The sequence below is a fragment of the Aulonocara sp. 'chitande type north' Nkhata Bay genome, linkage group LG16 (assembly GCF_057382095.1).
Source record: "Aulonocara sp. 'chitande type north' Nkhata Bay isolate Kocher_YH1m ecotype deep benthic linkage group LG16, A_spYH_male_GT1.1, whole genome shotgun sequence".
NCBI classification, from domain to species: Eukaryota; Metazoa; Chordata; class Actinopteri; order Cichliformes; family Cichlidae; genus Aulonocara; species Aulonocara sp. 'chitande type north' Nkhata Bay.
This window is the reverse complement of record NC_141359.1, coordinates 3,980,556-3,995,000: the sequence shown is the minus strand read 5'-3', so window position 1 is coordinate 3,995,000 and position 14,445 is coordinate 3,980,556. Positions and strand designations below refer to the sequence as shown.

The following is a 14,445-nucleotide window of genomic DNA, read 5'->3' as shown; positions in this document are numbered from 1 at the left end:
GAGGGGCTAGACCAGGGGTCGGCAACCTGCGGCTCTTTAGTCCTTATACTGCGGCTCCGTGTGGTTTGGGAAAATAAATTAGAAGTATTTAGCTGAAGTGTATTTTATTTATGTTTGTTATTTTTTAACTTGTAGTTCTACATTGGAAGATTATTGTGATATTGAAATATAAAAATTAAATTATATTCTATAATTTTTTCATCGCTCAAAATAAGCGTCACACTCGCAGAAGCCGGTGTACCCGCCGAAACGGCGTGCATTTATCGAGACTTTCAACCCCAGGTAGGCCAGTTATGGATGTTCAGATCCACATTATGTCAGCAGCTCCACCGTGAACTATGTTAAAACAAACACGCTCACGCCTCACAGACAACAGCTTACAGTCCTGTAGAGATGAAAGTCACTTCGTACAGCCCTGACCTGCAGACGCTGTGCGCAGAGGTTCAGGAGCAGAAGTCCCGTTGTAAACATATCACGGCAGACCCGACGATGTTTGCATGAACGCGCTTTTCAGCTTCTCTTTATTGACCACTTTTCAGGTGCGTCCGCCTCCCCTGCAGCGGCGCTGCAGACCACGCCCCGCCACACACATTAACCAGGTAAAATACATATTTAGGCAGAATTTTGCAAATATCTATTTTTCCTCTTTCAGCAGCATCGAGCTTTTTTCCAATTATTTTTTAAAAGTCAAGTCAAGGCTCCAAAAGCCCAAAGGCGATATGAGGATGACTCACAACAGTTTTTGTTTTGTTTGTTTCATTTTAGTTCAGCTTTGCTTTTGTTATATTTCTTTAAGAGATCTAAATGTGTTAATTACATAAATAAAATGTAATTTTCTCTGTAGCACTTCATGGATTTCATAAGCAACACACCTTAGTTGTTCACACAAAGCATAAAGGTAAAAACAATATATACAGTGTTATCTTCATTTTAGATGTCAAAAAGTATTTGCGGCTCCCAGTGTTTTCTTTTGCGTGGAAACTGGGTCCAAATGGCTCTTTGGGTGTAAAAGGTTGTGACCCCTGAACTAGGGAAACCATTATGTCAATGAAGGTCCTCACTAAGATAGCTGAACGGGCTTGTGTGTGTGTGTGTGCACAGGTTGGGTAATGAATGCGTTTGTGAAAAGAGGAGATATCAGCGTTCATTTATTTATTAAATCTATGGCAGATGCTGACGGAGTAACACTCAATTCAATTCAATTCAATTTTATTTATATAGCGCCAAATCACAACAAAAGTCGCCTCAAGGCGCTTCATAGATACAGAGAGAAACCCAACAATCACATGACCCCCTATGAGCAAGCACTCACAGCCTCCAAAGCTACATCACACCTGTTACATGCTGTATATGACTCCCCTGTGGTCTTATTGCCGCAGCAGTTGAGGGAAGACTTTTTCCTTTGTTAATGTAACAGGAGCAAAGCACATGTTACATTTTTTCATTTATTTATTTTTAATGGAAGAACGTCCCAATCCATGCCCCAGGAAATAATGAGGAACTCCATATCCAAGCACTATGAGCTGGCATCAGGGCCTGACCTCTAATGACCTCACTAATGACCTCACTAATGATGTCACTAATGACCTCACTAATGACCTCACTCTTGTGAATGAAGCCAGACTTAAAAGCTTTCTCTAACAGAGCAGCAGCAGATGAAAGCCTGTTCTAGCCTGACATTCTTGTCAATAACATGTTTACGTAATGTCCCCATAGTTATTACACATGCTGTATTTTAATCTTCATTTAAAAGAAAAACAGTTTTTAGATCTATTTTTTTCACAGCTTCTTATCAATGCTAACGACTTCACTAATCAACCATATGTTGGTTGCAAACAATTTTTAAATTAAATACTGAATTTAACTATAAACAGGACAGCTACAGTGTTAATATTGATATCAATATTAATTACTAACTGGCTCATACAGCTGATAATAACAGTAACAAATGTAGCTCATACTGTATATGAACTTTGTTCCTCAAAGCAACAGAAGCAGACAAAAGCCGCTGGTTTAGCCTCCTATACTCGATCAACTACATTTCCCAGAGTTGCACATGAACATGTTTGGGTTCGTGTGAATTTGCCTCACTGCATATTCCTCTATAGCATTTATCTCTTCATGCCAACCCTGATCTGTCTATGTCTGACCCTGAGCGTCCCAAGCCAGTACTGTCCGAGCCACAGGGCCCCGCTCAGCCTGCTGTGTTCAGTCCTGCTCTGTCTGAGCCAAAGCCTGAGCCAGTAACTCCTCGCTGTGGCGGTCGGCCACCTGTGCAGCTGCTGCGGTGTCCCATCACTGTCACCGCTGGCTTCCAGAGAGTCTCCTCCATGCATGCCGTTGCCGACATTCTGCCCTGGACAAAAGGTGGGACTCCAGCTCGGTTGCTTGCCTCAGACGCTGATCAACCTGTCTAAGTGGCTCCATTATCTTCACTGTGGCTGTTGTCCTGTCCAGTCACCTGGACATATCAGCCTGGCATGGACTTGGATGCCAGACTCCATCCAAGCCACCTCCGCCCTTGTCACCAGAGGGTCTCCGTCGCAGTGGCAGCCTCTGTCCATGTCTCCAGAAGAGTCCCGTCTCCTCCCATGTCGCCTCCGGCTCCCGGCCAAGCCACCAGAGGAGTCCGACCTCTTCAGTCATCGGTAATCTCTGGCCAAGTCTCCAGATAGGCCACGTCTTTTCCATCAAGAGTTGATCTCTGCTGCTGGCCTCCCAGTCATCCTCCAGAATTCCTCTGTGTCAGCCTCCTGCTAGTTTTGTCCTCCTGGCCAAGGCCCTGGACTGTTTTCTGTTTTGTTTAGACTCCACTGCATGTATGGTTTTTGGTTTTGTTCCAGATGTACTGAGGATGAACATTCTGTTCATGAATGGCTTGAATGGGTTTACAATAAATAAAGTTAGAATCACTTAAGTCCGCCAGTCCCAGTACTGGGACACGGATGTATCTCTTATTAATACACAAACCAAGCAGAGTCTGCACAGCTCTCCGTATGCTACAATAATAAGACCCCCTAGTACTGCTGTGATTAAATTGTGATTTGTGAAGCATCAAATCTGGTAGAGCTAAACCTTTTCTTAAATCCACTAATAGCATCGATATTTTCTCGGTCATAAGGCTGTTGCTCACACTTTAATCTTAATAAGACTGAAGGACAGTTTCTGGGGCCATTTGTCTCGTGTCCAGAGAGGCCAAGGTTGTATAGTTCGGCTGCAGAGTTGTGAAGCGTTTACCGACTGAATCTAGGTATGTTTTTTTTTTTTTTTGCTAAAATGTATCCAAGGTCTTTGGGGGTTAAAGCAAAATGTCCCTGTTTGCACAGCATACAATGCAGAGTCACACAATGTTAAATGCTGTGTAAACGTCTGCAGAGGCTGCCAGCGTTCTTGGCAGGCAGCTGTTCTTTTGAGGAATCAAAAATGACCCGTCTGCTATTTCTGTTTCTCTCTGTTTTTCAAATGATTATTTCAAATAAAGCCTCTTTCAGGACATACTCAGGTGAGAGTCTGTTTAGCACCATGAGCACAGTTCATCAGTGCTTTAATAATGACAGGGTTGTCTCATCCTCAGCAGCTAAATCCATTAACTGCTGTCTAACCTCCACTGTCTGTAATCCAGTCAGCACATGGACTCACCTCGTAGTCCACCTCCAGTGAGTGTCCTTCCCCTTTGGTTTGGAAGCGCTGTGTGTAGGAGTCCACTGTGAGGTTAACCTGCTTGTTGAAGCGCTCTATATGAACCGAGTGCCAGTGCTGGTCATCCAGCAGACTGCCCACAGTGACAGGAACACGATGGCTGCTGAACCTCGCTCTGCTATCATCTTTACAAACAGAAGACCAAGAAGACAGTGAGCAGACACATCTCCAGTAATGACGCTGTATTTGTGTATGTACAGGTGGAAGTAGGCACTGCTTCTCAAACTTCTCTCAACAAAGCCAAGCTGGTCTGTACCTTTCAGTATCGTTTGTGAGGAACAGCACTACTCTTCACATTCAGTGAGCTTATTATACATTCAGGTTGAGCCAATGATAACTTAATCGTAAAGACATCCTCCAAAATATATCTCCTCTAAAGGCCCCATATCCCCTCAAACACACTCACGCTCTTCATCTCTAGCAATGACACGTCAATGACCACAGGAACACTGGAAAAACAGAGCTCACCTAAGTTGAGGTAGAGGTCCAGTCTTCCTCTGTGAAGTTCTAGGGTGATGTAATCTCCTCTCTGCCCCTCTCCATGCAGCAATACGCCCTCGGCCTGATGGCTTTTGAAGCGCAGAGAGATCACGTCCTTGACCGTCGACATGGACTTCTGGTTGAACCGATACAGCAATGAGCTTCTGCCATCAAAGTCTGCCACGTATGACTCTACAAGAAAAGGATCAACTCTAGAGTCAGTATTACGTCAGTGACTGTAAGTAAAGGACAATTAAAGTGTGTCTAATATCTATTTGGTTGTCTTAGCTCATGTGCATCTTACAAATCACAGTGCAGATACTGTCATATTTTCAGCATGAACTGGACCTGAGAGCAGACTCAGACAACTTGGTGGTTTAAACGTTTTACGTAAAGATAATCAAACGACAGGAATACATTTTCCCAACTGGTACCGAGCAGGGAGGTCATCGGAGGATGTAAACAATGGCAGAAGAGGTATTTTTAATGTCATTTTGACATCTTGCTTGTTAGTTTCCAGAACAGCGGCTTTGAACGAGCAGCAGACAGTTAGGCAGCTATCCAGAAAAAGAGAGAGTGGTTCAGTGGAGTGTGGGCAGAAGACTGGAAGACACTGGCTTTATTTGAGAAATGTGCAAGTTTGAGTGATTATCATGGATACAGGTAATCTATTGCTCTGTCCATTTTAAAAGGTGCATCAACGTAATGTCCCATTGATGGAAGCCAAACGTTCTGGAACATACTGGGCAGACAGGGTTCTCCTCCTGTCTGCAGGGTGGCAATTTTGTTCAGCAGTTCGAAGAAGAACTGCGATAGCCTGCTTCCATGCACATGTTGGCAAAGATAGTGTTAAACCGATGGGACAGTCACTGCCTTGTAGAATGGGGAACAATGGAAGCTTTAAGAGGCTTAAGAGGCTTCAGAAGAGCAGTGACCAGTTGCAGAGGAGGTAAATGTATTATGCAGATATTCTAACCAGGCCAAATGAGAGCTCCAGGACCATGGATCTGATAACATCAAACACCATAATGCTGTTTCTAGTTTTCACCATTTCTCCATTAGATTAAGGATCAAACTAAGTTTAGCTTGCAAAGATTTTTGAGACCTGAGAGACAAAGAGGGGACCTCCATTAAATGCCACAAGGAATGCCATAAAGCTGGAACACATGATTAACCAGTTTGCTGTTTCAATGACAGTAGGTCTCTTAGAAATCTGTATATGATGGCTAGTATGACTTTGTTACTTCCGATCGAGGCCGGCCACAAAAAAATCGGAGGTTCTGTAAGTGCCAATACGGCAATAGGGAACAGGAAGAGGAACAGCTGCAACAAAAAACCCAAGTTTGACGCTTCTCTGCTTAGCAGTTATAGACCAATTTCAAAACTCCCATTCATTGCTAAGATTTTAGAAAAGGTTGTGGCTACGCAGCTTATAACTGTTCTGGATACACTCTGCATAAATTCATCCGCGGAGCCCACTCTACTGAAACTGCACTTCTTAGAGTGTTCAGTGATGTCTTGATGTGATGAGGAGAATGCTCCGTTTTGCTGAGTTGGACCTGACCTCTGCCTTTGATACTGTTGATCATCATATTTTGCTAGATGGGCTGAGACACTGGGTGGGTTCCTTTGAGCCCCAAGATGTTTCCAAACTACAGATTTTGCATAGGTGCATAGACTCCATTAGAGGTTGGATGACTGATAACTTTTTTCTACATAATGAGGAGAAAACCAAAGTCCGTTTGTGCTCCTACCAGGAATCTTGGAGTTCTTTTCAGAGCTCTTTTACATCCATACCTCCCCAGCAGGTCCCTGAGGTCATGTGATCAGGGCTCGCTGGTTGTCCATCATACGAGGCTGCTACCGACAGGTGACAGAGCTTTTGTAACTGTGGCCCCAAGACTGGAGCTCTCGCCCTTTGAGCTTGAGATCTGTGCACTCAGTGGTCTCTTTTTAAAAAACAGCTAAAAACTCATCTTTTTAAACTTGGCTTTGGTTAATTTTTGTTTTCATGTTTTATTTTCTGTGAAGCACTTTGTGATTGTTATCAAAGGTGCTAAACAAATGAAATTTTATTACTCTTACTTACTAACTGACCTACTAGTTCCAGTTTTACTCCTGGCACATTTAGTACTGTCCAGGCTAAGATATATTCTATGGCACTGAAAGAGTGAGGAAGGATCTTGGTTCAGGAAAGCTGAAATCTGTGGAGAACTGTCAGACGAGAGCTTCAGGTTAATATTTTGGAAACCTGCACAGTACGTGATTATGAAGGTAAACCAACTAAATAGCAACTGGTACCTAGCCTCTCTTGGGTTCAGGCATTTGGCATTCTGCAAATAAAACATGTTTTTTAGTATGTGTCCACACAATAAAAAGGCAACTCGGCCCCACCAGCTCGTTCAGCTGAATTCATTCAGCACCAGATAACAAAAATAGTAAGGTAAAAGCCTCGAATAATAGAGAGAAAATCCCAATTATCAGAGGACCCTCTATGAGCAAGTATTTGGCATCAGCAGAAATGAAACACTCCCTGTGATCGGTCGGGGTTGGGAGAAATGACAAAAGACACACTGTGCAAAAAAGCCAGAGAATAATAATAACTAATGATTAAAATGCTTTATAAACACATAAAAAGTTAAAAGAGGTAAATGTTTTTTGGAGTGCATCGAAGGAAAGGTTCAGGGTCACTTGATCCAGCCATTACCAAAACTTTTATCCAAAAGAAACTATTTAAACTGAACTTTAAAAGTTGACAGGATGTCTGTCTCCCCAATCCAAACTGGGAGCTGGTTTCACATAAAAAGGGGCTGAAGTCTCTGCCTTCCTTTCCACTTAATACTAAATATTACAAGTAAGCCTGCAATCTGAAAGGAAACTGCTCTATCGGGGGTGATACGGTACTATGAGGTCTTTAAGATATGATAGGACCTGATTAATCAAGACCTTGTATGTGAGTACTTTATATAGGATTTTACATTTCATTGTAGATTTAACACGGAACCACTAAAGAGAAACTAATATGAGAGCAATATAATATGTCTCTGTCCCCGTCAGTCCCTTTATTGCAGTATTGTGAAGTCTTTACATGGAGCTGTTAGAACGAGCTGATAATGATTATATATAATTGTCCAAATCTAGAAGTAATGAACTTTAATTAACTGTTTTTTGCAGCACTCTAAGACAGGATGTTTGTAATTTTAGAGATATTGTGTACATACAAGAAAGCATCCCTGCATATTTGCTATGTAGGGACATAGCGTGGTCAAAAATTACTCCAATAACCTCAGTTTTTATTTTAGAAGCTGGAAATCAGAGGTCATACAGATCATACTTTAATGCAGGGATGGGGAACTCTAGACTGCAGGTTTTAGATCTCACCCTGGGTCAGCACACCTGAATCAAATGATAAGTTCATGACCAGGCCTCTGGAGAACTTAAGACACATGTTGAGGAGGTCATTCAGCTGTTTAAATCAGCTGTGTTTGATCAAGGACACATCGGAAACGTTCAGGACACCAGCCCTTGAGTTCTTCCACCCCTGCTTTTAGTTATTCCTGCAATTTAACTAATTTGTGTTTGTCCTCATAGATAGACAAAACTGTGCATCATGGCTATCGTGTAGGTATTATTTGCATAGTAATGGTAGTGTATGATATATCTAATAATACTCCCTAAGGGAAGAATAATATAATGTAAATAGAACTGGCCCCAATGTAGGATCCTGTGGAACTCCATAATTAATGTGTGAAGGTTTTCCATTTACTTGGGTAAACTGGAGTCTAATAGATAGATATGATTTAAACCTTTACCACTGGGACCACTGTTACCTTCACCCTCTACATCTTCTCGAGCTGTTCTCTGGAGCCTTGGTACTGCACGAGCTTCTCATGTTCCTTCTTCCTGATGTTGCTGTCAATTGGAACCGCTACATCTATCACTACAGCCATCTTCCTCTTCTTGTCCACCACTACTATGTCTGATTGGTTAGCCATCACCATTTTGCCCGTATGTATGTTGAAGTCCCACGGGATCTTAGCTCAGCCATTTGCCACCACCCTAGTGGGCGTCTCCTGAACATCGTGGATTGTCGTTGTCTCATGCTGACACTCACCAGTCCCCGGCCTCCTTCCTTCCACTTAGCGTACAGCCAAGTGCTGGACTTGGGGTGAAACTAGGGCTGGGCGATATGGCCTAAAATCCATATTACGGTATAATTTGAAGCATGTGCGGTAACGATATATATCGCGATATATTCTTTTCTTCTGTATAACGTATTTTACACACTACAAGGCACACTTAAAATGCTTTAATTTTCTCAAAAGCGACAGTGTGCCTTATGTATGAATTCTGGTTGTGCTTACTGACCTCGAACCGATTTTATGTGCTACATGGCGCGTAGAAATCTGTCCAAAAATATTTTAGTCCGACTTTGGTAAGCTACGAAGACGCACCGCCTGATGGATTGTCGGAGCATTACAGCTGCCGTAGTCAGGAACCTTGCAGAGTAATCTGGGTCCTAAACTCTGTCCACTTCAGGTCCCAAAGTCAAACAAACACTGCGGCATCACTGAGAGTTGAAAAACTGTCTAAATTCTTTCACCTTTAATAAAATGATCAGCGTTGCTGCTTTACCAGGTGGAACAATTAAGTTTAACATCCAGGCATCCATGAAAACAGAATTTATTCAATTCAACGGAGTTGGAAGTTAGCAGGAAGTTAGCTCGCTAGCTTCCACCTAAACATGATGTAGCATGTTCTGACTGAGAGATTTCTGAAAAAATTAAAACGTACAACTCTGCTATCACTTCCAACATAAATGAAGACAGAAAACTAAACAGCAGTGATGTTTGTAGGGTTACTGAAGCTGGACTAGCTTGTATATAATGATGTCCTGTCCTACGTGATTGCTAGCAAAACAGCTACGTTAGCATAACATTAGCACAGTGAAGCTGGAGGATGAACGCCAATTTTTTTCCACTCGATAAAAGTTAACGTGAAGGTTCCTGATTGTTAGAGACAAATGCAATCGCATAGCAGGATGCTGTAAACGGACCAAACTTCAGTCAGGAGAACAACTGAGATAATCCATCCACAGTATGAGGTTAGTCATTAATGCACTGCAACAACACGGGAATAGAGCCGCTGTGATAGAATACTGCATTAATGTATCAATGGTAGCGAAGTGGAGGAAGCGCAGTTTTTGGCTTTCCCCATCTTCCAAAAGTGCTTCGTCTCTTTGCTATTACTGTCACCCGGCATAATTTGCAGATGATATTGTTTGCAGCCGCTGCAATGCTTTCGACCAAAACAGGCTCTGCTTGATGACACCATCAACATGCGCTATCGCGGTAGAGTGGTATAGTCAAAATCTCTACCGTTGGCCAAATTTATATAGTTTCTACCGTATACCGTTCATACCACCCACCCCTAGGTGAAACCCTCCATGCATGGTCAGGAGCTTTCTTGTCTTGATGTCAGTGGCTTCTATCTCCTCCTTCAGCCAGCTTATTATCCCAGCAGGGTACCTGATCACGGGCAGGGCGTAGGTGTTGATAGCCCGGATCTTGTTCTTACCGTTCAGCTGACTCCTCAGGACACAGCCTGACCCTCTGCAGGTACTTGGTGGTTGCAGCTGTCCTAGCAGCCTCTTTGTAGTTTCCTTGTACCTTTGGGATCACCAGGTACTTGGATCTGATTACCATGATGTCTGCAATGCTGCCTTCTGGTAGTTCGGTCCCCTCAGTTCCGACTACTTTCCCTCTCGTTGTTATCATGCGGCTTCTCCAGCCTGAATGACATCCCAGTGTCCTTGTTGTATATTCTGGTGGTGTGGATCAGTGAATCGATGTTTCATACAGTCTTGGCATACAGCTTGATGTCATCCATGTAGAGGAGGTGGTTGACAATATATAGCGTCTCAATTAAAAGTTTAAGACCACTTGGCAAAAAAATCACGTTTTACATGGTTGGATCTTAACAAGCTTCTAAGAAGAGCTTCAAATGCAACAAGAAGAAATGGGAGTGAGACAAAATATTTTTTTGAGCAATTTATTGAAAACAACGTTTAAACTGAAGCAGGCTGTTCCAAAGTTTCAGACCACACCTCCAAAAAATCCCGGAAACCCCCCCAACACAGAAATCAGAGTTCCAAACATGAACTCAGTAATGAGGAGCTCCACCGTTATTGTTGATTACTTCAAAGATTTGTTGCGGCATACTTGATGCAAGAGTTTCCAATAGGTGATGGGAACATTTCAAGTGTTGAAGATGGCTGCGCGAAGGGCTTCTACTGTCTGGAACTGTTGTCTATTTTTGTAAACTTCCCTTGCCATCCATCCCCAAAGGCTCTCAGTTGGATTTAGATCAGGGGAACACGCAGGATGGTGCAAAAGAGTGATGTTATTCTCCTGGAAGAAGTCCCTTGTCCAGTGGGCATTGGGTACTGTAGCGTTGTCCTGTTGAAAAACCCAGTGGTTACCACACAGACGAGGGCCCTCAGTCATGAGCAAGGCTCTCTGCAACATCTGGACATAGCCCGCAGCTGTTTGACGCCCCTGCACCTCCTGCTAGATTGTTCCACTGAATTAAAAAGCACCCCAGACCATTATGGTGCCCCCTCCACTGTGGTGGGATCTGCTTGTCATTCCAGTGATGTTGGAAACCATCAGGACCATCAAGGTTACATTTATTCTCATCAGAGAATAAAACTTTCTTCTGCCTTTCAATTTCTCATGTTTGGTGCTCTCCTGCAAAGTTCAAACGGTCAGATCTGTGGCGTTCAAGGAGACGCGGCCTTTGAAGACGTTTTTTGTTTTTGAAGCCCTTCAGTCTCAGATGCCTCCTGATGGTTATGGGGCTGCAGTTGGCACCAGTAATGGCCTTAATTTTGGGTCAAGGTTGTCCAGTCCAAGGGCTCTTCTCTGAGCCCTTGGTGAAGTAAATGGATTGATTCTTATATAGTGCTTTTCTACTCTCCCGGAGTACTCAAAGCGCTGTATACAACATGCCTCATTCACCCAATCACACTCATACAAGCACTTCTAAACTGAAGTGCAACTAAACAACATTCACACACATTCACACTCTGATGGACGCATCGGAGGGCAATTTGGGATTAGTTATCCTTGGTCTTGCCCAAGGATATTTGGCATGCAGACTGGGGGAGTCAGGAATCAAACCACCAACCTGTAGCTGATCTGCTCTACCACCTGAGCCACAGCCACCACCAGGTAACAGTGGTCCCAGTGGTAATCAGAGCACCAAGTGCAGTGACTCCCAAGCGAGGCGAGTGGCTCCAGCAGACCCCAGGAACAACATCGGAGATCTCTGTCCAGAAGAGCGAAGTCCTAGGACCAGCTAAGATACTGTGCAGGACCCTCAAGCTCCCAGGCCTCTGGTAGAGGACCTAGATCCTTCAACTTGGTGAAAAGATTTGCGGGGATTATTGTGTTGAATGCAGAACTGTAGCCCACAAACAGGACATAGGGTCCAAATGGCACAGGGTTGTGTGTAGCAGCTGTGGTATGGCATCGCCAGTGGAGCAGTTGGTCTCGTGGATGTGGAACGTACAAATGAAGGGATTCCTGCAGTGGCGTCACCACCTCGACACGAAGCTAATGCTATGGCTAGTGCGGAGGAAGATTATGCTTTAACCACGATACTGGAAGAAATACGGGACTTCCGGAGAGAGTTCCAAGATTTCAAGTCTGACCTGGTCAGAGTCAACAATAAGATAACCGAAGCAGAGACCCGTATCGCGAAAGTGGAAGACCGAGTGCAATGCCCCAGCCATCCTGTGGAAACGTAAGGACTATGCTGAAGCTAAAAAAGGCTTTGAAACAACAGAACATAAGATTTCAGACTCCCTATCCTGCTAAATTGAGGGTTTTCTATCGGGATGGAACTGTGCTCTATTCGGCGGAGGAGGAGGCGACTGCGGATATGCGAACCAGGGGATTCGTGAGCATCTTCAGATTTTTAGGAGGTGCTCCCCCTCCATTACAGGAGACCAATGAGGATATACTACTCTGTCAAAGTGGGTGAGACAATAGATACCTTCCCCTTACTAGATGGATAGTTAAGACTATCAGAGAGACGATGGAGAAATGCACCTTAAAGGTGAAATCAGGGGCCCTTATCCTTTAGCAAGGAGAGGCTTCCCCCTGCTGGTGGGACTTACACAACATATGTGCCAGGGTCTGATAGGAATGACCCCAACCTTGGAATCACGTTTTTCTTTTTCTGTTTGGTTTTGAGCAGTTATTATTTTTCATTGTTCGGGTTCTCAGAGGGAGTTGACCAGTCAATAAGTTATTCAAGTTCTGATGCTTCATTTTATGAAAAGTGAGTGCCAAAGGGATGAAGGTTATTTCTTTTAATGTAAATGGGCTTACAAATCCTATTAAGCGAAGCAGATTTCTAACTAAAATGAAGAAAGATTGAGCATAAATCGTATATTTCCAAGAAACCCACTTGACTAATAATAAACATGGAAAACTCAAGAGAATGGGCTTTACAAACATGTTCTCCTCATCATACAAATCTGGCCGCAGGCGAGGTGTGGTGATCTTAATCTCTAGGGATCTAAACTTTGAAAAGTTGTCTGAAATTAAGGATAAGGAGGGGAGGTTTATACTGGTTCGGGGAACGGTTGATGGTAATCTGGTTACATTAATGAATGTTTATGCACCACAAGGAAGTGACCTGAGTTTCTTTAAAAAAATTATTAATATAATGGTGACAGAAACCCAAGGCCCCTTGATTTGTGGCGGCGATCTGAATATTTGCCTGTGGCCGGATTTAGATAGCTCTAATAGAAGAATGCTGGAATCAAGTACTTTGTATAAAAGAGTCTCTGCACTTTATGAAGAGGTAGATTTAATTGACGTATGGAGAAATCGTTTCCCTACAAGGAGAGATTATTCTCATTACTCAGCTCCACATTCCCTTTATACAAGGATAGATTATTTCATGACGTTTGGAAAAGATAGGGATGAAATCCAATCATGTGAGATGGGTACAATAGACATACAGGGAGTGCAGAATTATTAGGCAAATGAGTATTTTGTCCACATCATCCTCTTCATGCATGTTGTCTTACTCCAAGCTGTATAGGCTCGAAAGCCTACTACCAATTAAGCATATTAGGTGATGTGCATCTCTGTAATGAGAAGGGGTGTGGTCTAATGACATCAACACCCTATATCAGGTGTGCATAATTATTAGGCAACGTCCTTTCCTTTGGCAAAATGGGTCAAAAGAAGGAGTTGACAGGCTCAGAAAAGTCAAAAATAGTGAGATATCTTGCAGAGGGATGCAGCAGTCTCAAAATTGCAAAGCTTCTGAAGCGTGATCAGCGAACAATCAAGCGTTTCATTCAAAATAGTCAACAGGGTCGCAAGAAGCGTGTGGAAAAACCAAGGCGCAAAATAACTGCCCATGAACTGAGAAAAGTCAAGCATGCAGCTGCCAAGATGCCACTTGCCACCAGTTTGGCCATATTTCAGAGCTGCAACATCACTGGAGTGCCCAAAAGCACAAGGTGTGCAATACTCAGAGACATGGCCAAGGTAAGAAAGGCTGAAAGACGACCACCACTGAACAAGACACACAAGCTGAAACGTCAAGACTGGGCCAAGAAATATCTCAAGACTGGTTTTTCTAAGGTTTTATGGACTGATGAAATGAGAGTGAGTCTTGATGGGCCAGATGGATGGGCCCGTGGCTGGATTGGTAAAGGGCAGAGAGCTCTAGTCCGACTCAGACGCCAGCAAGGTGGAGGTGGAGTACTGGTTTGGGCTGGTATCATCAAAGATGAGCTTGTGGGGCCTTTTCGGGTTGAGGATGGAGTCAAGCTCAACTCCCAGTCCTACTGCCAGTTTCTGGAAGACACCTTCTTCAAGCAGTGGTACAGGAAGAAGTCTGCATCCTTCAAGAAAAACATGATTTTCATGCAGGACAATGCTCCATCACACGCGTCCAAGTACTCCACAGCGTGGCTGCAAGAAAGGGTATAAAAGAAGAAAAACTAATGACATGGCCTCCTTGTTCACCTGATCTGAACCCCATTGAGAACCTGTGGTCCATCATCAAATGTGAGATTTACAAGGAGGGAAAACAGTACACCTCTCTGAACAGTGTCTGGGAGGCTGTGGTTGCTGCTGCACGCAATGTTGATGTTGAACAGATCAAAACTCTGACAGAGTCCACGGATGGCAGGCTTTTGAGTGTCCTTGCAAAGAAAGGTGGCTATATTGGTCGCTG

The 14,445-nt window shown here is 43.5% G+C and overlaps 1 protein-coding gene across 1 annotated transcript in view; it reads right to left on the bottom strand.

Annotated features, from left to right (window-relative positions):
- LOC147310836 (contactin-associated protein-like 5) overlaps positions 1-14,445 on the bottom strand; it is a 141,494-nt gene that overhangs the window by 62,654 nt on the left and 64,395 nt on the right. The window contains exons 5-6 of the mRNA XM_086267733.1: positions 4,168-4,371; positions 3,640-3,824 (exon numbers count right to left, since the gene is read on the bottom strand). Coding sequence (XP_086123859.1) covers positions 3,640-3,824; positions 4,168-4,371 — 389 coding nt within the window. The remainder of the gene's footprint in view (positions 1-3,639; positions 3,825-4,167; positions 4,372-14,445) is intronic.